General features: G+C 40.9%; 1 protein-coding gene across 1 annotated transcript in view; it reads left to right on the top strand.

Moving 5' to 3' along the window:
• Positions 1–22,704, top strand: part of oma1 (OMA1 zinc metallopeptidase) — a 74,886-nt gene extending 52,182 nt beyond the window's left edge. The window contains exon 9 of the mRNA XM_060829801.1: positions 20,915–22,704. Within this exon, the coding sequence (XP_060685784.1) occupies positions 20,915–21,157 (243 nt within the window). The 3' untranslated portion in view covers positions 21,158–22,704. The remainder of the gene's footprint in view (positions 1–20,914) is intronic.
• The last annotated feature ends 1,905 nt before the right edge of the window (positions 22,705–24,609 follow it).

Genomic DNA, 24,609 nt, shown 5'->3' with positions numbered 1-24,609 from the left:
CTACTCTGCTGCTTGACTTTACCCTGTTGAAGTTAAGATTGTAAGGCTAATTTTCAGGTTTTCCACCTGGTCCTCTGAGTTGATAAATTTAAAAATAATGGCCTAGTAATAAAATTAATTTAGTATTAGAAGACCACTCAGGTTACGAAGCTGAAAGTTCCACCTTAAGTTATAATAATTACCAGTCAACTTCCTGTAAACCCAGCGTCGGAATCTGTGAAAGAGCACAATGCAATGGTATTTTGCCAGTTGCTATTGTGTAAATGGATAGGGTTGGTACATTCATGTGCAACTGACTTTTGTTCACACGGAACTGGGGGCCAAGTGTGTAGGATTTCTACAATATCTTCTCTTCCTCTTTCCTGTCTTGATGTATATATTTAATAAGGATTATTGATGTTCACTGATGAGGTATGGTACAAGATGATTAGGGGTTTAGATAGGGTTGACCATGAGAACCTTTTTCCACGTATGGAGTCAGCTATTACGAGGGGGCATAGCTTTAAATTAAGGGGTGGTAACATAGGACAGATGTTAGGGGTAGATTCTTTACTCAGCGAGTCGTGAGTTCATGGAATGCCCTGCCAGTAGCAGTGGTGGACTCTCCCTCTTTATGGGCATTTAAACGGGCATTGGATAGACATATGGAGGATAGTGGGCTAATGTAGGTTAGGTGGGCTTGGATCGGCGCAACATCAAGGGCCAAAAGGCCTGTACTGCGCTGTATTTTTCTATGTTCTATGTTCTATTACATCAAAAAGCAGGTTGTAATTATATTGCAGTTATTACAGATTAAATGTACCAAAGTGTTTTGCAGAGGCATTACAAACGAAGTGTGATTCAGAGATAGATTCATGCAACATGGAAGAGGCCTTTCCACCCATCCAATCTGTGTTGACCTATCTATATTAATCCCACTTTCCAGCACTAGCCCCACAGCCAGGAATATTATGACATTTCAAATGTCTCTTTTTAAGTTGTGAGGTTTCCCCCCCTCTTCTACCCTCTAGTCTGTGCATGCTAGATTCCCACCATCCTCTGGGTAAAAAACATTTTTTATTTAAAAATCTCCTCTAACCCACCTGCCTTTCACCTTAAAATTATGCCCCCTTGTTATTGGCCCTTCAACTAAAAGGAATATCTGCTTCTTCATTCTGTCCAAGACTCTCATTATCCTAAAACCTTAATAAAGTCCCCATCAGCCTTCTCTGCTCTTTTAACAAAACAGTGAGCCTATCCAGCCTCTCTACATAACCCGGACAATGTCCTGATGATCATCTCTGTACCCTTTCCAGTGCAATCTTTCCAACAGTGGTGAACCAGAACTGTCACAGTACTCCAACAGTGGCCTAACCAAAGATTTTTACAGCTCCAACATAACTTCCCTGCTCTTACAATCTTTGCCATGACTGATAAAGACATGTTGCCTGTATGTCTTCTCAACCACCCTATTAATTTTACTGCTGCCATCAATGGTCTGTGAATTTGCACCCTAAGATTCCTCTGCTCCTTTGAGCTTCCCAGTGTCCTGCCATTCATTGCTTACTCCCTTGTCTTGTTACTTCATCTTCAATGCATCACCTCTCAATTTTCAGAGTTAAATTCTATCTGCCATTGAGCTGCCCATCTGACCAACCTATTGATATCTAAGACCTTTTTCAAGCACTCAAGGAGAAAGTGAGGACTGCGGATGCTGGAGATCAGAGCTGAAAATGTGTTGTTGGAAAAGCGCAGCAGGTCAGGCAGCATCCAAGGAACAGGAGATTCGACGTTTCGGGCATAAGCCCTTCTTCAGGAATAAGATTCCTGAAGAAGGGCTTATGCCCGAAACGTTGAATCTCCTGTTCCTTGGATGCTGCCTGACCTACTGCGCTTTTCCAGCAACACATTTTCAGCTTTTTCAAGCACTGTCAACCATTCAACCAATCTCATCTGCAAGCTTATAATCCTCATCACATTCTCATCTAGATTGTTTATATTTATCACTCAGAGTAGGGGCCAACACTGATCCCTATGGTATGCTCCAGAACACTGGCCACCAGTGACAGAAACAGCTTTCTAACACTGCTCTCTTTTGCCTACCATGAAGCCAATTTTAGATCCATCTTTCCAAGGTACCTTGAATCCCAGATACTTTTACCTTCTTTATCAGGGTCCCGGGGGGATATTGTTAAATGCTTTGCTGAAATCTATAAAAATTATATTAGCTGTGATACCCTCACCTACACATTGAACACCTCTTCTCAAATTTCAATCAGATTTGTTAGGCATGACCTCCCTCTGACAAAACCATGCTAACTATCTCTGATTGAACCCTGCCTCTCCATGTAGCGATAAATTCTCTGTTTCAGAATTTTCTCCAAGTAGTATCTTTACCACTTTCTTGAAAATGGAACCAGATCAGCTATTCTCCAATTCAATAAAATCTTGGTTGATCTGTTTGTGTTTTTAATTCCATGTTCCCATCTACTCCCAATAACCTTTGATTCCTTTCCCTAATGAAAATCTAGCCCCCTCTGCTTGAGAAGGTTTCAATGATTCCACCTTCACCATCTTCTGAGGCATGGATGTTCCAAATTAGTGCAACCCTCTGAGATGAAAGAAAATCTCCTACTTTCTGTTCTAAATGTGGGATTTCTAATTTTAAACAAGTGCCTCCAATTCTGGGTGTGTGAACAAAAGGAAACATCCTTTTCAATTCCACCTTGTCAAGATTGTTCAGGATCTCGTATTCTTCAATTAAATCATTCCTCACTTGTCTAAACTTGAGTGAAAACAAGTCCAGCTATCCAACCATTCCAGATAAGATAACATGCTCATTCCAAGTTATTCCAAGTATCAGTCCAATAAATCTCTTCTACTTCGAGCATCTTCCACTGCATTTACATCTTTCCTAACTAAAGAGACCAAATTACACACAGTATTTGGGATGTGGTCACACTAATGCTATGAATAACTGCAAAATATTCTTATTTTTATGTTCAATTCCTGTTGTTATAGGGGAAAATATTCAATTGGGTTTCTTAATCATTTGTTTGTATGTGCATGCTTGTTTTTGTATAACCCCTGAACTAGAACTGCTAAATCCCTTTACATCTTGAAATTCTGCAGTCATTCTTCATTTTGGTAATACAAGTTCATATTTTTGCACATTTTACTTGATTTACCAGATCTTTGCCTTCTGTCTCAAGAGTCTGAGGCAACCTGATCCAACTGAAGACATAGCCATTAATAGTAGAGTAATTCAAATCCGGAATAAGCAAGCGGTCCAAATTAGATGAGTACAGATATCTTGTTATGTTATAACACTGAAGGGGATTACAGAAATAAGGAGGGTTCAGGCCATGGATGGATTTGAAAATTGGTGAGAAGTTTAAAATCAAGGTAACTTTTAACTGTGTGGCAATGTAAGCTAGTGAGAATAGGGATATTGTGTAACTTGTTACTGTAAAGATAACATGATTACAAATGCTAGATGTTGCTGGCTAGGATTGCATTAGAATGGTTCAACCTGCAGCAATGTTTCCTGAAAGTTGCACAACTTCTTAAAGAATTTGCTCTCTTTAATTGGCACAAGGACACATTGACTTCCAGTTCTGGAAGTCACTACCATGCACAAATCTTGGAGTTTTGCCCAGCAGCAGAATAAAGAGACGGAAAGTAGTTCTGGTGATAAGAAAGGCGTGTGTAAGGCATGTCTGGCTTTTGGCATCAGATCTGCTAATGCGAGGATAGGGACAAGCAATGCTCTGAAAGTGAAAATATGCATTTGTAATGATTATGTGGTCCACAATGCCATTGTGCACCCCTCTTAGGGTCAGATCTGACAACAAGTTTGTGAACAGCATAGTTCAGCTTCAGGAGGTTGCCGTAGGAGAGTGTGGAGTTTATGATGCAGACCAAAGAGAGTGGCTTCCGTCTATCCAATATTTAATTGGCGGAAATCTTTGCTCATCCAACAGAGAGTCCCCAGTTCCTCTTTCTCAGTGAATAAGAACAGAAATAAAAACATCTATTTAAGGTTAGTCAGATGTTGTGATTGTCTTAAAAGCAGATCACTTTATACTAACGTACTTCTTTTGATGAGAAAGCTAGGCTTGGCTAAGATAATTAGGTAGGTTTCATGGGAATTGTGTGTTCTTTTACCTGCTAAAGGAATAGTGTGATTATTTTTATTCATGAGCTAATATAAATTAGTTGCACTGCAGTAGTCATTCATTCACTTACGCTCTGTGAGTTGCAGCAGCTCAATGATTCTCATCTTGCTAATAATATAGTCAAACAGCCTACTAAAAGATCACTGAGGTTTGGCTGATGGAAAATGTAAAAAGCATAACATGCAATTCTGAGGTTACAGGGTGTGTTTAATGTGATTGAACCTTCTCCTGACCCCCTCACCAAGTTCATTGTGTCTGACTTGGCAACAGGTGATACAAGGCCAGTTCTGAACACGCAATGTGCATTTTGATTCTGAGAGTGACTATTGTTAACCTGAACCAAAATTTAGTAGAAAATGTCATGAGGGTAATGGAGATACAGACATCTGCAGTGATTGTTATAAGCCTTCAGGTGCAATAAGGTAAAAACAAGGACTGCAGATGCTGGAAACCAGATTCTAGATTAGAGTGGTGCTAGAAAAGCACAGCAGTTCAGGCAGCATCCGAGGAGCAGGAAAATCGACGTTTCGGGCAGAGGCCTCTATTCCTGATGAAGGGCTTTTGCCCGAAATGTCGATTTTCCTGCTCCTCGGATGCTGCCTGAACTGTTGTGCTTTTCCAGCACCAATCTAATCCAGCAATAAGGTAAATTTAAGTGACCTACTGTCTCACTTTTGAGGTCATTGTTTAAAATAGATTAAAGTGGAACATAGCTAAAAGTACCACACAAAAGTGGCACATTACACATCCTGTGTAAATTAAAAGTATGTTCTTACTCCACTTTGAAATATCAATTAGTGAGCATCTTTAGCACATTTATACAAAATACCAGGACACACAACTTTTGTTTCTTAAAATTATTGTTTCCAATGTCAGAGATAATGGGCTGAATTTAATGCAACCCATTGGAGGCAAACACAATTATAGAGATGCCAAGAAAAAATGCATAAGGGCACACAGTGATAATAGAAATAAAAGGGCAACAGAAACATAGAGGTGTGTCACAGTGCAAAAAACTGCAAGGGGCCTATTTGGGAAAAGTCACTTTTTATTTCTGTCCTGGAGGTTGAGTTCAACCAATTAATTCTAAATTTTCCTGCTTTTATTTTTATTACACTGGCAAACACGATATCTGAACAACTGTAGACATTGAGAATTGCTTACTCTCATTTCAAGACTTTGGATACCAAGTCCAGCAACAACAGGAAAAGTATTTTATCTTTCCTTTTGTTTCATGAGTAGTTGATAAATATAATATTTACTTTGATTGGGAATGCAATTTTGGAAAGCCATCACTGCTGTATTCCTTCAAACTGTTTCTTTTGTTGGACCCCGAGGTGAATTTCAGTATGGAATGAGGATGAAAACTTCGATATGAAGTCATGATTTGGAGATGCCAGTGTTGGACTGGGGTGTACAAAGTTAAAAATCCCGCATCACCAGGTTTAATTGAAAGCACACTAGTTTTCGGAGCGTCGCTCCTTCATCAGGTGGTAGTGGAGGGCTCAATCCTAACACACAGAATTTATAGCAAAAATTTACAGTGTGATGTAACTGAAATTATACATTTTTTTTAAGAAGTTGCATACTCGGGTTAGCTGTTAACAATGGTGATAGCCAGACAATATGTTGAAGGTGTTAGCCCCCTGTGTTATCTGTCTAAGCCATGATGTTTAGATTGATTCTAATCTAAAAAGTGAGATAACGGAGTTTTACATGAATTCATGCAGTTTTTGAGCTCAGAGTTCTACATGAATCTGTGTGTGTGTGTGTGTGTGTGTGTGTGTGTGTGTGTGTGTGTGTGTGTGTTTGTAGTGAGTGTAGAGTGTCTTAAGTCCGTGTGGGGGTGCCTGTGCAAGTCTGTGTGTGTGTGTGTGTCCGTGTGTATAGGAGTCTCTGTGCCTGTGTGTGTGTATATAGTGCAATGGTGGTCACCTGTAATGTGACATGAACCCAAGCTCCCGGTTGAGACCCTCCCTATGGGTACTGAACTTAGCTATCAGCCTCTTCTCGGCCACTTTTTGCTGCTACCTGTCCCGAAGTCCACCTTGGAGGATGGTCACCCGAAGGTCCGAGGTCGAATGTTCTGGGGCACTGAAGTGTTCCCCAACTGGGAGGGAATACTCCTGTCTGTTGGGTGGTGCCCATTCATCCGTTGTTGTAGCCTTTACTCAGTTTCCCCAATGTACCATGCCTCTGGAGATTGAAGTCCTGAGTAGGGGTATCAACGTCTGCCCCACCGCCAAAATTGACCCGTTGGTTCTGGCAGCAGACACGGAGGAGTTTATCAGACAAATGAGACTTCGGGAATTCTTTCAAGGTGCCAGTAGTGATCCCAATGAGCTCAGTGATGAACTGTTACAGTCATCACAGGGATCTGTAGAGGAGCGATCAAAGAACGTGTCAACTTAGACCCCACGCCCTGGGCTTGACATGTGTGCTCAAACCGTCAGGAAATATATAAATGCCAGATTCATCAGCCTTACCCACAAGGTAGAGCAAAACATCACCCGTTCACATCACAATGCCATCCAGGCTCTCAAAACCAATCACAACATTGTCATCAAACCAGCAGATAAAGGAGGAGCCATTATCATTCAGAATAGAACAGATTACTGCAAGGAAGTGCACTGACAACTGAACAACCAGGAACACTACAGGCAACTACCAACTGATCCGACAAAAGAATACACCCATGAATTAAACACACTGATCAGAACTTTGGATCCAGTCCTTCAGAGTTCCCTAGGTGCCCTCATCCCACGTACTTCTCGTGTAGGTGACTTCTACTGCCTTCCAAAGGTACACAAAGCCAACACACCGGGACATCCCATCGTGTCGGGCAATGGGACCCTATTTGAGAATCTCCCCAACAATGTGGAAGGCATCTTGTAACCTATTGTACAGGGGATCTCCAGCTTCTGTCGCGACACTACAGATTTCTTACAGAAACTCAGCATCCACGGACCATTTGAACCAGGAACATTCCTCGTCACAATGGATGTTTCCGCACTCAATACCAGCATCCCCCACAGTGGTGGTATCGCAACAACAGCCTCAGTACTCAACACCAACAGCTGCCAATCTCCAAACACCATCCTACAACTCATCCGCTTTATCCTCGATCACAACGTCTTCACCTTTGACAACCAGTTCTTCATCCAGACACATGGAACAACTATGGGGACCAAATTTGCACCCCAATATGCCAATATTTTTATGCACAGGTTAGAACAAGACTTCTTCTCTATGCAGGATCTCCAACCATCATTATGCACCAGGTACATTGACGACATTTTCTTCCTCTGGTCCCATGGCGAGAAGTCACTGATAAAACTACACAGTGACATCAACAGGTTTCATCCCACCATCAAACTCACCATGGACTACTCTCGACTGTCTGTCTCATTCTTGGACACATGCATCTCCATCAAGGATGGACACCTCAGCACCACTCTCTACCACAAACCAACAGACAACCTCACAATGCTACACTTCTTCAGCTTCCACCCAAAACATATTAAAACAGCCATCCCCTATAGACAAGCCCTAGGCGTGCACCAGATCTGCTCAGATGAGGGGGAATGTGATGGACACTTGGAAGTACTCAGGGATGCCCTCACAAGAACAGGGTATGATGCCCAACTCATCGACCGCCAGTTCCGACGTGCCACAGCAAGGAACCGTAATGACCTCCTCAGGAGACAGACACGTGCTGCAACCGACAGGGTACCCGTCGTTGTTCAGTATTTCCCAGGAGCTGAAAAACTACGCCATATTCTTCGTAACCTACAACATATTATCAATGAGGATGAGCACCTCACCAAGACCTTCCCCAAACCTCCACTACTTACCTTTAAATAAGCCAAACCTCAAACAGATCGTTGTTCATAGCAAGCAGCCTGGCTGTCAAGACAACTCCATACAACCCTGTCACAGTAGACGCTGCAAGACATGTCAGAGTGTGGACATAGATACCACCATTACGCGTGGGGGCACCTCCCACCGTGTACATGGCAGGTACTCATGTGACTCAACCAACATTGTCTATCTTATACGCTGCAGGCAAGGATGTCTGGAGGCACGGTACATTGGGGAAACCAAGCAAAGGCTACAACGGATGAATGGGCACAGCACGACAATCAACAGACTGGAGTGTTCCCTCCCAGTTGGGGAACACTTCAGTGGTTCAGGACATTCGACCTCAGACCTTCGGGTGACCATCCTCCAAGGCAGACTTCGGGACAGGCGGCAACGAAAAGTGGCCAAGCAGAGGCAGATAGCTAAGTTCGGTACCCATAGGGAGGGCCTCAACCGGGACCTTGCGTTCATGTCACATTACAGGTGATCACCATTGCACTACACACACGCACAGATATTCCTACACACACACACTCTCACATACACACAAGCACTCCTATACACACATACACACAGACACACATATACACAGACGCGCGCACAAGCACCCACACACACACTCCCACACTCTCACATGCACCCCCCCCACAGACTTAAGACTCTCTGCACTCACTACACACACACACACTTTCTCACACTCACAACCCCCAACCCACACAGACACACACACACAAAGACCCACATGCACACACATATTTTGTGGGGTGAATTTGGACTTGCAGGGTTACATTGTACTTTGCTCAAAAACTGCATACATTCATGTAGAACTCTGAGTTCAAAACTGCATGAATTCATGTAAAACTCCCATTATCTCACTTTTTAGATTAGAATCAATCTAAACATCTTGGCATAGACAGAGAACACAGGGGGCCAACACCTTCAACATATTGTCTGGATATCACCCATTGTTAACAGCTAATCTGAGAATGCAACTTTTTAAAAAAGGTTTTGTGATTTACACATGAAAGAAGTGAAATTATCACTGTATTCTAACAGATGAAAGACTTAACAGACAATCAATTTTTCAATGTATAATTTCAGTTACATCACACTGTAAATTTTTGCTATAAATTCTGTGTGTTAGGATTGTGCCCTCCACTACCACCTGATGAAGGACTGACGCTCCAAAAGCTAGTGTACTTCCAATTAAACCTGTTGGACTATAACCTGGTGTTGTGTGATTTTTAACTCGATATGAAGTGACTGTAATGTTTCTGATGCCCAACACAAACACCTGTTGTTTAGGCAAACCTGTTTCAGCTGCAAGCCAAAACTCAATTTTATGTGCAAACTGGGCTGGAATAACAAACTGCAGGGTTAATTAATCAATTTTAACCATTAAGACACATTCTCTGCAGAGAATGAGTTCACATCATCTCCCAATTCATGACAAACATCACAATAGCAGCTGAAGCCTACTTATTGAATTGATTAAGAAACAATAACAATTAAACAGTAAATTTTAATTATAAAGGTTAATTCAACATAAGGTTCTCTTTGAATAAACAAAAATCCAGAAATCCAACTTCAAACAACTGAGATTATGCATTATTGATTACAAAGTTATAAAGTTAAAAATCACAACACCAGGTTATAGTCCAACAGGTTTATTTGGAAGCATTAGCTTTTGAAGAGCTGCTCCTTTGTCAGGTGGTTGTGGAGTACAAGATCCTAAGATTCACCACCTGATAAAGAAGCAGCTCTTCAAAAGCTAGTGCTTCCAAATAAACCTGTTGGACTATAACCTGTTGTTGTGTGATTTTTAACTTTGTCCACCCCAGTCCAACACTGGCACGTCCAAAGTTATTAGAGTTTGAGAAGATCATTCAGCTATGTTTATATTAATTAACCAGAGTACATAATGTTCATCCATTGTTCATTTAACTGACTCCAGGATTTGTACCTCCTGTACAACCAAAGTACCACGTTTGTTGGAAATTTGAAATAAAAATAGAAAATGCTCAAAATCCTCAAGAGTTCATGAATCATGTCGGATAGTACCAACCCAAAAATTAACTGTTTTTCTCTCTCTACAGAAGCTACCTGACAATATTCCTGCCCTTTTTTCCTTGTATCTTCTACATTATTTTAAAGTTTGATCCACATGTTGATTATGTTTGTATGAAAGATTTCCTGATATCAGTTCTGAACAGGCTCTTTACTAGTTTAAACTGTATTCACATCTTCTGTGCTATTCCTAATAAGTATTCGCTCAGGTTCAGTTTAACTACAATTTGAACAAATTTAATCTATTAGTCAACACTTTCTTGGTTGAAAAACTCAAGGTTTTTTGCACAACAAACTAAGTAAGAAATAAATCGTGCACGACGTGTCATTAGCTTTTGTCAATTAGTGATATAGTAAGAAAGGAACTGTACTTAGTGCTTCAGCCCTTGGATTTATCTTCCCAATTTCTTTGACATGAAGCTGATATAAAGGAAGATCATGAAGTATCCTTCAGAATTAGTCAAAACTATCAAATAAATTGGGAGTTCAAAGGTATAGCATGCTTTACAAGTTTTCTCATTCATTTCAAATGTTTTTGCAACAAAATGACTCTATGACTATATGACTCTATAAAACAATTCTCTGACTCCTGCTCCAACCTTGGAGAATAGCCACTGCTGATATTGTCTTGTCTGAGTGAGTTGCTGAATAATCCATATAATCAGAGATCTTACAGCTATCTCCCATTGACAGAGGCCAGGGTACAAGCCAGGGTTCCATTCCTCACTCTGATACATTTTTGGAAATTCAGAGGGCATTTGACTTACTCCAAATCAAGTTAAATATAGATATTTTGAAAATTCTTGACACAAAAATGATGAGGTTTGGAGAGATGTAATGGTGGCTCTTGATCTACAGAATTAATATGTTAAAAGATGCAACTGAAGTGGCACCATGCACTGTTGTGGATCTTAACATCCAGTTGCAGCATCCTGCATCATTACCAATGTGTGAAAAATAGCCTTTGACAACAGCAACATTTCAGTTTTGACACTTTCCATTCTTTATTGAACTGAACAAGAAAAAGACTTGGAAGTTCGAAACGTGCTGACAGTATGATTTAACCACACGACTGTAATCATGTTCCAGGCACCGTAAATCACTGTCAGCATAATTAGAACATAATTATTTCAACTGATTTCCATAATAATATGGTAGATAGTTGATTCATTGACACCCATAGAAAAGATTTTTTTGGAATGTATCTAATTTGCATTTATTTAGTTGGGCTTCATCGTCAACACAGTTAATTGGTTTGTCTGATTTCACTGAAAATTCTATTTGTTTGGACTTGATGGGAAGACATAGATGGTAAGCAGAGGGAAAATCAAGTTATATTGTACAGTCATTCAGCACAGCAACAGACTCTTTGGACCAACTCATGCATGCTGACCAGACATCCCAATCTAACTCAGTCCCACTTTACCAGCATTTGGCCCATATCCCTCTAAATCCTTCTTGTTCATATACCCATCCAGATGCATTTTAAATATTGTAATTGTACCAGCCTCCACCAGTTTCTCTGGCAGCTCGTTCCATATATGCATTACCCTCTGTGTGAAAAAGTTACCCCTCAGATCCTTTTTAAATCTTTACCTTCTCACCTTAAGGCTATGCCTTCTTGATTTGATCTCAAGAAAAAAGACCTTGGCTATTCACCCTATCCATGCCCTCATGATTCTATAAGGTCACTCCTCAGACTCTGACACTCCAGGAAAAAAAGCCGTAGCCTATTCAATCTCTCCCTATAAATCAAATCCTCCAGTTCAAGCAATGATCCTTATAAATGCTTTCTGTACCTTCTCAAGTTTAATAAAATCTTTCCTATAGAAGGGCAACCAGAATTGTATGCAGTATTCTAAAAGTGGCCTCACCAATGTTCTGTACAGCCACAGCATGACATCCCCACTTCTATGCTCAGTGTTCTGATCAATGAAGGCAATCATGCCAAACAGACCCTTCAACACCCTGTCTACCTGCAACTCCACTTTCAAGGAACTATGCACCTGCACCTCTAGGTCTCTTTGTTCGGCAACACTCCCCAGGGCCCTCCCATTATCTGTATAAGTCCTGCCCTGGTTTGCCTTACCAAAATGCAACACCTCAAATGTATGTAATTCAAATGCCAACTGCCACTCCTCAGCCTATTGGCCCACTTGATCAAAGTCCTGCTGTACTGTTCTTCACTGTCCACTACACCACATATTTTGCTGTCATCTGCAAATGTACCAACATACATTCTATATTCACATTAAGATCATTTATATAAATGATGAAAAGTAGTGGACACAAGACCTATCCTTGTGGCACATTGCTGGTCACAGGCTCCAAACTGAAAAGCAAATCTATATCACCAGCCTGAGTCGAACCTCTTCTTCCCAAACACACAACCCACAAACTTTTGCTTTTATTAATATCTGAAGAGTTTCAATAGTGAACAAGGAAAGTATTTTGTTTTAACATAGGAAATAGTCATCAGAAGTGGCAGTATTAAAACTGTCACTAAGTGTAAGGAGAAGCATTTATGAAGTATTTATTCCTGAAGCATGTTATTATAGTTTTAAATATTTTGCATTAATATGCTGTTGATAACAAAAATGATAGTTTAAGGAAGATGCTGATAATGCAGAGTGCACAGAAAGAGTATTTTGTTGGCGTAGTTTTGGGTTGCTTAACAGAGAATTATCATTCTGGGCTGAACTCTTGTGTTGTGAACTTACTTGGTCCTGAATTGGCACATGCAGAATCATGACTGCAGTGGACCCTCGATGCCCAGAAGTCTGTTTGTTTACGTGCCAGTAACTCATCCTGCAATGTCATGTGTGTGACTGATGAAGTTTTCGATTAGATTCCCTACAGAGTAAATTCTAAACAGTGTGGAAACAGGCCATTTGGTCCAACAAGTCCACACCCTCCCTCCAAAGAATAGCCCACCCAGACCCATTTCCCTCTGACTAATACACCTAACACAATAGGCAACTTAGCATGGCCAATTCACCGAACCTGCACATCTTTGGACTTTGTGAGGAAACCCATGCAGACATGGGGAGAATGTGCAAACTCCATACAGACAGTTGCCTGAGACTGGAATTGAATCCGGATCCCTGGCACTATGAGGCAGCGGTGCTAACGCTGAGCCACTGTGCTGCCCCTGTTCCTGTTCATTGCCTGGATAAGAGTCATGAGCTTTTCAACAAAGCAACAGTGAGTACACTTTCAAGGTACATCATTTGCTATTAAGTGCTTTGGGATTCTTGAAGTTCTGAAATGCACTGAAATAAGAGTTATCTTATCATTGCTAAGACCTTACATGAAGACCTGGATGAAGCAGTTGATGATGACTAAGTCTGCCCTACATTGGGATTTTCTAACCTGAAGGAATCTGTAAACTGACAACTGAAGAGGCTTTGAGAGTTGGATAGCTATTGGAAAATATTGCTTAGATTTTACAGAAGACATGCTGTCATATTCAGGCCCAGAAGGGAAAAAGCTACTGCTGTAACTCAAGGGTGCAAAAGGTAAAAGACAGAAGCAGATGGAATGCCATGTGGCTTTGCAAGGAGTGCAGATTGATGCAGGGTGTCACTAGTGCATGCAAGTTTTTCCATAAACTTTGTAGCTGCCTTCTGTCAACTCCAAGTTATATCGCAGCCAGAAGAAATTCCACAACCTTTTTTGTGTAATCATAGGTAGATTAACATGAAGGTCAGTGCCTGTGATCCCAACAGCATCATGACACATTTGTTCTTGTCTCAGTCTGCCGTACCATCTGTGTTTGAGCCACTACAGAAACCCGAGTATGGCTTCTGGGCAATGACTACTGACTGTATTCCTCACAATTCCAATGTGTGACCCAAGCACATGGAGCATCACACATGCTGATAAAAGTAGTCCTGCCACTAATAATGCGCTTGCACTGAACAGAAGTCTGAGGGGCTGAAACAGTGCTTTCACTGCCTGAACTGCTCTCGAGGAACCCTGTAGTATTTGGGCAGATCTTGTATCAAGTTTTTTCTTGATTAGCTTTACCCTGAGTAATATCAGCATCAAGAGACACTGCTCTTAACACCTGTAGTGATTAGCTGTAGAGGAAGAAAGGAGACAGCCAGTACCTGTACTCTGTTTATTTTTGGCCAGGCTTGCTGTGATCAACACTCCCAATTGTGAATGAAACCCCTGCTAGTCCCATTGACTACCTTCATTCTCTTACAGGAACGCACTGTGTCTGATTGAACTCAGTGCTAAAATAGAATCTATCACAAAACAAACATTCCAGACCAAATTTATAAACTGGACGTTGCCAGAATGCACACAAAAGTCAACTCATCATCATTGCGCATTCCTTTTAATACTTGATTTCTATGTATCTTCTTTGCCTGTCTAATGCTCCTGTACAGTGCTTTTTGCCTTCTCCCTTTCCTTTTGTCCTTCAAAACAGAGATGACCGTGTTCATGATGTGGATTGGTTGATATGGTTCTGACGTGTATGTAGGTGATATTAGGGCCAATATATGTTCAGCTACAAGTAGCACAGAGTATCTGCTGTTTGGGTTTTAGTTGAGTTACTGGTTTGGGATCTGTGTTTTCATTTCTCTCTGCACTTGCTTTCAAAAGAGTCCTCACCATTTATTTGGTTGTGTGGTCCTTGGTGAACTACACTCTGAATTCAAAATCAATGTCAATACTCCTAAGTGCCCTTATAGAGCTTCTTTTGACTGCCATAACAGTGCATTCCAGACCCAAGCTCCTTGTAGAGAATTTGGTTTGATAAATAAATGTTGGCCATTCCGGCTTCATAGAACAGACCAAATCAGCTGTGACAGTCTGAATATCCTGTGTATGCAGACAGGAACACAATGGCAATTTTCAGGATGGTATTATTTACTGCATTGACCTTTTAAAATTATTATACTATGATTAGATAAATAAATAATTAAATAAATAGTGTGGTACATTAAAACTCCATTTGATTTCAGGATGTTGGATCCTCCTCCTATTCCTGGGTTTCTTTCAACAAAAAACCTCAAATTTTTTACAGATGGAATGGTGTAGGAGGGAAGTAATCGTTTGGGAAGGGTGATATCAGTGTGGTGGAATGGTATGAGAGGGACGAAATGCCATAGGAAGGAAGTGGCATGAGAAAAATGGGAAGGCATGGGATGGGGACAACATGAAAGGGAGAGAATGGCATGATCGGGGTAAATGAGATAAAGAAATTGATTGTATATTCATTTCATGAGGTTGAGGGGTGACCTTAGAGAGGTTTTTAAAAACAACAGGTAAGGTGAATAATAAAGATCTTTTCCCCAGGAGTTCAAACCTAGAGCTCATATTTTTTAAGATGAGAAAAGAAAGATTTAAAAGGGACCTGAGGGGCAACTTCTTCAGACAGAGGGTGATTCGTATGTGGAATGAACTGGCAGGAAGTGACAGATGCAGGTACAATTATGACATTCAAAAGACATTTGGACGGGCACATGAATAGGAACAGTTTAGAGGAATATGGGCCAAACACAAGCAAATGGGACTAGTTTAGTTTGGGACATCTGATTGGCATGGACTAGAGTCATAGAGATGTAAAGCACGGAAACAGACCCTTCAGTCCAAGCCAATCTAGTCCCACCTGCCAGCACCTGGCCTATATCCCTCCAAACCCTTCCTATTCATATACCCATCCAAATGCCTCTTAAATGTTGCAATTATACGAGCCTCCACCACTTCCTCTGGCAGCTCATTCCATACACGTACCACCCTCTGTGTGAAAATGTTGCCTCTTAGGTCTAAATTACATCTTTCCCTTCTTACCCAAACCTATGCTCTCTAGTTCTGGACTCTCCCCCATCACCCCCCCCCCCCCCCCCCCCCCCCACCCCCCAGGGAAAAGACTTTGTCTTTTTAATCCTATCCATGCCCCTCATGATTTTATAAACCTCTATAAGGTCACCCCTGAGCCTCTGACACTCCAGGGAAAACAGCCCCAGCTTGTTCAGCCTCTCCCTATAGCTCAAATCCTCCAACCCTGGCAACATCCTTGCAAATCTTTTCTGAACCCTTTCAAGTTTCACTACATCTTTCCAATAGGAAGGAGACCAGAATTGCACACGGTATTTCAAAAGTGGCCTAACCAATGTCCTGTACAGCTGCAACATGACCTCCCAACTCCTGACTCAATACTCTAACCAAACGCCGCCTTTACTATCCTATCTACCTGCAACTCCACTTTCAAGGAGCTATGAACGTGCACTCCAAGGTCTCTTTGTTTAGCAACTCTCCCTTGGACCTTACCATATGACTCTATATGTATGACTTTCCTGTACAGTGAGGAGAAAGTGAGGACTGGAGATGTTGGAGATCAGAGCTGAAAAATGTGTTCCTGGAAAAGCGCAGAAGGTCAGGCAGCATCCAAAGATCTCCTGCTCTTTGGATGCTGCCTGACCTGCTGCGCTTTTCCAGCAACACATTTTTCAGCTTTCCTGTGCAGTGAACCTACATTTGTACAACTTTTCTCTTGCCCTGGTTGCAAATCATGTATGCCACACAAGTGTTTATTATACGTTACATAGGAAGTAGGAGTTAGACTGAGCCACTTTGCTCTTCGAGCCTGCTCCGCCATTCAATATGATCATGGCTGATTATCCAACTGAGTGGTACCCTGTCCCCACTTTCTCCCTTAACCTTTTATCCCTTTCGCCCTAAGAACTTTGTATCAGCTTTTTCCTGAAAACGTTGTGTTTTAGCCTCAATTGCTTTGTGTGGTAGAGAATTCCACATGCTCACCATCCTCTGCGTGAAAAACTTTCTCCTCATCTCAGTCCTACCTTGTATCCTTAATCTGTGACCTCTGGTTCTGGATTCCACACCCACCCCCTCTGCCAGAACATCCTTCCTGCATTTACCCTGACTCGACCTCTCCTCCCTCATTGTTCTAGACTCCACAGAATATAATCTTGACCAATCCAGTCTCCTGCGTAAAATGTGTTGCTGGTTAAAGCACAGCAGGTCAGGCAACATCCAAGGAACAGGAAATTCGACGTTTCGGGCCAGAGCCCTTTATCAGGAATGGAAGACCACTCCCTTCGTGACTCCCTCGTCGGGTCGACAGCCCCCACCAACCCAACTTCCACTCCCGGCACCTTCCCCTACAACCACAGGAAATGCAAAAATCAGAAGCTCTACAATCCAGTCTCCTTCCATACATCAGTCTCCTGCCACCCCAGGAATCAGTCTGTTAAACCTAATTATAATCTCTCCATAACCAGAACATCCTTAGTCTGATAAAGAGACCAAACCTGTAAACAATATTCCAAGTATCGTCTCACTGTAGCCCAGTGTAATTGGAGTGGGACATCACTGCTCCTGTACTCAAATCCTCCCTATGAGGACCAACAGATAATTTGCCGCCTTCCCTGCCTGCTGCACGTGTATTCTTGCTTTCAGTGCTTGCTTTATAAGCACACCTAGGTTTCATTGCCCTTTCCCATCCTATCACTTTTCAGAAAATCTGCCATTTTGTTTTTGCTACCAAAGTGGATAACTTCACATTTTATCCACATTATACTTCATTTGCCAAGTATTTGCCCACTCAGTTTGTCAGAATTCCACTGACGCATTTCATGCATACGACTCACAGCTCACCCTCCCATATAGCCAGGTCAGGAGTGAGGTGATGTGGTCACCTTTTATGAAGTGTTATGTTGTACTGTATATGGGAACCAAGTGATGTCTGCCAACCACCTGACAAAAGTTCATCATTGCTCATGTTGTCAGACAATGAATAAGCGTACATCCTCCTCTATAAGGACCATAAGCCATGGAAGTGGAAGTAAGGCCATTCGGCCCTCTGAGTCCACGCCACCATTTAATCATGGCTGATGGGCATTTCAACTCAACTTATCCGCATGCTCCCCATATCTTTTAATTCCTTGTGAGATCAAGCATTTATCAATCTCTTCCTTGAAGATATTTAACATCCCGGTCTCCACTGTGCTCCGTGACGATGAATTCCACAGGCCCACCACTCTCTGGCTGAAGAAATGTCTCCTCATTTCCATTCTAAATTGATCCTCTCTAATTACAAGGCTATGCCCACGGGTCCTAGTTTCCTCACCTAACGGAAACAAATTCTCGGCGTCCACCCTTTCTAAGCCATGCATTATGTTGTAAGTTTCTATTAGATCTCCTATCAACCTTCTAAACTCTAATGAATACAATCCCAGGTTCCTCAGCCGTTCATCATATGTTAGGCCTACCTTTCCAGGGATCATCCGTGTGAATCTCCGCTGGACACGCTCCAGTGCCAATATGTCCTTCCTGAGGTGTGGGGCCCAAAATTCTAAATGGGGCCTAGCTAGAGTTTTGTATAGTCTCAGAAGTACATCGCTGCTTTTATATTCCAACCCTCTTGAGATAAATGACAACGTTCACTTTTTTAATCACTGACTCAACCTGCAATTAACCTTTTGAGAATCCTGGACTAGCATTCCCAGATCCCTTTGTACTTTGGCTTTATGAATTTTCTCAACATTTAGAAAATAGTTCATGCCTGTATTCATTTTTCCAAAGTGCAAGACCTCCCATTTGCTCACATCGAACTTCATCAGTCATTTCCTGGACCATTCTCCTAAACTGTGAATAAATCTTTCTGCAGCCTCCCCACTTCCTCAGTAATACCTGCCTGATCACCTAACTTTGTATCATTAGATTAGATTCCCTACAGTGTGGAAACAGGCCCTTTGGCTCAACAAGTCCATACCGACCCTCCGAAGAGCAACCCATGCAGACCCATTTCCCTCTGATTAATGCACCTAACACTATGGGCAATTCAGCATGGCCAATTCACCTGACCTGCAGGTTTTTGGACTGTGGGAGGAAACTGGAGCACCCAGAGGAAACCCATGCAGACACGGGGAAAACATGTAAACTCCACACAGACCGTTGCCCAAGGCAGGAATCGAACCTGGGACCCTGGTGTTGTGAGGCAGCAATGCTAACCACTATGCCACCGTGCCCTGTGCCACCTAAACTTCATCAGCAAACTTCACCAGAATGCCCCCAGTCCCTTCGTCCAGATCATTGATATATAAAGTGAACAGCTGCGCCCCAACACTGAACCCTGCGGGACATCACTTGTCATCGGCTGCTATTCCAAAAAAGAGCCTTTTATCCCAACCCTCTGCCTTCTGTCAGACAGAATCCTCAATCCATGCCAGTTGCTCACCTCGAACACCAAGGGCCCTCACCTTACTCAGCAGCCTGCCGTAAGACACCTTATCAAAGGCCTTTTGGAAATCCAAATAGATAACATCCGCTGGGTTTCCTTGGTCTAACCTACCTGTTACCTCTTCAAAGAATTCTAATAGGTTTGTCAGGCACGACCTCCCTTACTAAATCCATGCTGACTTGTTCTAATCCGACCCTGCACTTCTAAGAATTCAGAAATCTCATCCTTAACATTGGATTCTCGAATTTTACTACAACCGAGGTTAGGCTAATCAGCCTATAATTTTCCACGTGTTGTCTTGATCCTTTCTTGAACGAGGGTTTACAACAGCGATTTGTCATCATCTGGGATTTTCCTGACTCAAGTGACCTTTGCAAGATCACAATCAATGCCTCCGCTATTTCCTCAGCCACCTCCCTCAAAACTCCCTCAGATAAACGTTTGGGCTTTGGGTTTGAGATAGTTCCAAATGACACAGTAGATGATGCTGATTTAGAATTAATGGGAAAGACCCACATTGATTAACCAGTCTGGCTCGGCTAAGGTAGCATCTTCATTGGTATTAGCATTTTTGCCCGTCTGAAACCTAATGAAGATCGTGATCTTAGCTGGACAAAACCAGGATGTTTAAAAATGTTGGTAAAAGCTACACATTATCAACTGCTTAAACACCAGCTGGATCTTTGTAAGGCTCAGTTCTGTTGTGTTCAAGCCCTCTGAACTTCATTAAGTTTGGAGTGTTTCTAAGGACATTTTAAGCATGATGATATGTTCTACATATGATACAGTAGATTGACCAAAACAAAAAATCAACTGTTGCCATTGTTGTGACTCAAGTGTAAAATCATTACTTTGATTGTAATAAGATGTACCTGCATTTACAGAATGGTAGCATAATATCAGTTAATAAGTCGACTGCATTGACAAGATCATGGAAATAAAGCATCGAGATAGAGTGATATCTATAAACTGTTCTTGCTGAGGCCTGAAGGCAACAGGAAATTTGTTCAGTTTTCAAATCTAAGCACATTATATGGCCTTTTATTTATACTAATTACATTAATATGTTTAAGAATATACCTTGTGCTGTAGCACATCATGTTCAGTCTATTTAAACAGATTGATTAAGAAGTGCTTAGATGGGAGAACAGCTCCATATGGTATAGAAATGATACCAGTGATGTTTTGCAATGTAGTGAGGTAGTTCAATAAACATTGTTAGTGAGTGGCTAAAAATGACTGTTAACTGTTCGAACGTTGGCATTTCTTTAAAAGGAATTGATTTCCTGCTTTTTGTGATAAAGTGCTTCTTGTTTTCTTATGGCTTCCATGCAATTCAGGGAACAAATGAAGGTAGCAACTTTGTGAAAGAAATTGGTCTGATGGTATCCGGTTTGGTGCTTATTAAACTTTTCAACATTTCTTTATGAGAAATATATGTACAGAGAGAAAGTTGGAACTTTTCACTCAGCTTTTTCTTTAGTCAAAACAGAAATCCTTACTTATCATACTTTCAGTAACCAGAGATACAAACTGTTATGCATGTTGAATTCTATGGCCAACTTTAGGCATAATATAAATTTCATACAGCTTTTTGATTTTCTTGCAGGCTATAAAATTACGAGAGGAGTGTAGCTGTCCTTCCTTACCATCTGTAGATCCACGGTTGGTCTTCAAGCTCAGCATACAGGAGATACTGAAACTTTCAAGGAAGAAGGAAGAAGCAATTTGTTCAGATTCTGAAGCTAAGCATCTTTCTCAGCGTTTTGAACCTAGTCCAGTCATGATTGAGAGAATACCTATAGTTGTTCCAGTACAAGCACTCCAAAGTACACAAAGCACTCATGAGTAAATGTATTTCATTTTTATTCACTTCCATGACTTGAAAATCAGCATTGTGAGATGTTTTGATTTTTTTTAAACAGAAGTAGAAAGGCTGTCTGCCTATTGTGTTCCTAAAGCAAATATTTAATCACCTCCTGAATTTTGAAGATTCCTGTAGTTATCCTTCTAATTATTTCATAATTGAGTTTAGTTATTTTTTTATCTTGAGTGCAGACAAGCAGGGGAGGAAATCTGTATTGCTCACAAAAACATGATTGTATAGGGCATTGTTGGTGACAGAATATCAACTTCGGCCTTGTGCTTTGCTCCTCAGAATTTAGTGGAGCAGAAATGTACATTGGTTGCAAAGTTGTTCTATCCACTGATGCCTTATTTTAAATATGCAGACTGGGTCTAAGTAATAACTATGTAATATATAATGTAAATGTTGTGCTGATAATATTATTTGATTAATACTGTAGAGGCCTGCACTAATGCTGTGGACTCTATTTCAAATCCCAGTGCAGTAGCTGGGGATGTTAAACTAAATTCATCAGTAAATCTGGAATAAAATACTGGTTCCATAAGTAGTAAAGTTTATATAAGCCTAGAGGACCAGACAGTTGCTCTCTCATTAGAGAGATGGGACTTGTGAGTTGAACCTGAGGTCATTGTACCTCAGGTGAGGAGAGTGGTTGAGAAAGAAGCATCTTCATGGTGACTTCAGCTGGTATAGGAAGCAAACCCGTATTGTTGGCATCACTCTGCCTCACAAACCAGCTGTCCAGCCAACTGAGTTAAGAGTTTCATTAATAATGATTAAAAACTGTCAGAATATCTTTAAAAATCCACTTGGCTCACAATTTCATTTTAGAGGAGGAAATCTGCCTTCAGTACCTGATCTGGCCTTTTTCCGACTTCAGACTTTGTGGTTGATTCTTAAAAGTGATTTGAAGTGGCCTCTCTGGCCACCTGCTTATGGCAAATTAGAGCTGGACAAAAGGTGCTGGTGTTACCAATGATATTTTTATCCCATGAAAAATAAGATGAAAATTCAAAATGTAGGAGGAAGTTCAAACTGAAGAAGAAAGGTAAATAAAACTCCATTTTTAAATAATTAAATGACAATTAAGATTATCTAATGATTTGATGGTCTAATGGTAATATCACATTCACAGTTATTCTCAACGTAGCAGATCCTAGTATATATGAGACAAAGTCAAACTTTTGATCTGCAAAACTTTTAATTTCTTTGCATCTATTTTTAAACTTGGTGGTGAATTTTTTTTTATTCTGCTTTCATGCCAGTGCAAAACTGAAAATGTTTCTGTTAATGGAGCAAATGCCTCTGCTTTTCTGTAAGTTTCAGAGAACACGTGCAAATCTCTCACCTCTATCATTGGTTTTAATTTGGGATTGAGAATAGGAGCAACCGTTCCTACACTCATTGCACTTTCATTAGCCTACACCAATTTTATATAAAATGACTTTATATAAAATGCTTATTAACTGGAATTAAATTGTGGAATTTCTGTATATCTAAAGGAAAGGAAATATATATATTTTTGAGAACTATCAGTCGGTGCCTTTTTATTTACTCCATGCAGATACCATTGTACAAATGGTAGGAAAAACAAATACAGTTGATTAACGACAAGATATTGGGAACTATGGGTGGGAAAACTAGAGCTGTTTAAAGACTGTAAAGAAAAATGTCAAGAGCCGAGTGGGCCTGGCAGAATCCAAACTGACAGGTGAGCAGGTTATTTTGAAGAAATTACCATTCCATCAATTTGCTAATGACAGAAAATAGATAGGATAGTAATTAGCCAGCTTGGATTTGTCTTTTTGTGAACAGGATATACCTGGATAGTTTCCACATTGCCACAGAACATTTGGCAAGGGACATGGCAAGTTCTGGAGTTTTCAGTACTGTTGCCAGAATGTTGTTAGGGCCCATAATCTTTGCAGTATTGAATGCAGACAGCCATTTCATGTTAGTGAATCATGTTGGCATTTGTGATCTGTTGAGGAGGAGCCTGAGTTGATCATCCATTCATCACTCTGAAGATGGACGCAAATACTTTAGACTTGTCTTTTGCATTGTTGTGCTGGACTTGCGTATCATTTGGGATGTGAGTATTTGTGGATCCAATTCTCTGGGTGGTTGTTTACTTGTCCACTACCAATCATAGATACCTAAGATAGGACTGCAGAGCTTACGTCAGATTTGTTAGCTGTGAGATTGCTTCGCCCTGTGTTTTAGCTTTACCAGGTTGATACCTCATTTTTAAGAATATCTGACACTGCTCCTGACATCCCTGCTTGCATACCTAATTAAACTAGAATTGATGCTCCAGCTTGATGATAATGATAGAGAAGTGCATATGCCATGTAACCTATGAGGTTACAGACTGGTTGAGTTCAATTTTGCTGCAGCAGATGGTCCATAGCTTCTCATAGATTCCCAGTTTTGTGTTGCTAAATCTGTTTGAAATTTATGTCTTAAATTATTCAAAAATTCTGCTTCCACTACCTTTTCAGGTCAAGAATTCCAAAGACTTCCCACCTTCAGAGCAAAAGTAATTCATCTCATCTATGTTTTAAATGAGTGATCCCTGAGTTTTAAACAATGACCTTGATTTTAAATTCTCCCATAAGAGGAAATACCCAGCCATTTCTACCTGCTGATGAGGGTAGTGCGTATGATGTGGTCTACAGGGACTTTAGCAAGGGTTTTGATTAGATTCCTCATGGCAGACTTTTCAAGAAAGTAAGAGCCCTTGGGTTCCAGGGCAAAGTGGCATATTGGATCCAAAATTGGTGAGAGACAGGAAGCAGAGGATGTTTCTGTGCCTGGAAGTCAGTTGCCATTGGGGTTCTGCGGGGCTTGATGCTGGGGCCTTGCTGTTAATGGCATATAATCATGAGATGGTCTTAAATGTGGGGTGTATTATCAAGAAGGTTACTGATGACATGAAAATTGGTTGGGTGGTAAATTGTGCAGAGGATAGCTGTAAACTGTAGGAGGATATTAACTGATTTATATAAGCTGTTACTCTTTCAAGCTTCAATGGAGACCAGCCTAGCATGTCCAACCTTTCCTCATTAGACAGCGGTATTATTTTGGTTAACTGTCTCTGAACTGCTTCCATTGCATTTAAATCTTTCTTCACATAAGATGAGCAAAACTTCACACAGTACTCCTAATGTAATTTGATCAAGGCTCTGTATAACTGAAACAGAACATCCTTACTTTGTATCAATTCTATTAGATTTTCTAAATACTTGCTGTAGCTCCACATTAACTTTTGCAATTTATGTACTATGACTCTCCAATCCTACTGCATCTCAAAACTCTGCATTTTCTCACCATTTGGATAGTATGCTATTTTATTCTTCCTGACAAAATGGACAGTTTCACATTTTTCCAATTTGTACTCCATTTTGTCACATCTTATCTGTTTCATTTTGTAACAT

This window comes from Hemiscyllium ocellatum, chromosome 9 (assembly GCF_020745735.1).
Source record: "Hemiscyllium ocellatum isolate sHemOce1 chromosome 9, sHemOce1.pat.X.cur, whole genome shotgun sequence".
Classification (NCBI taxonomy): domain Eukaryota; kingdom Metazoa; phylum Chordata; class Chondrichthyes; order Orectolobiformes; family Hemiscylliidae; genus Hemiscyllium; species Hemiscyllium ocellatum.
Note: the sequence above shows the minus strand (reverse complement) of the source record. Positions and strands in the feature narration are given on the sequence as shown.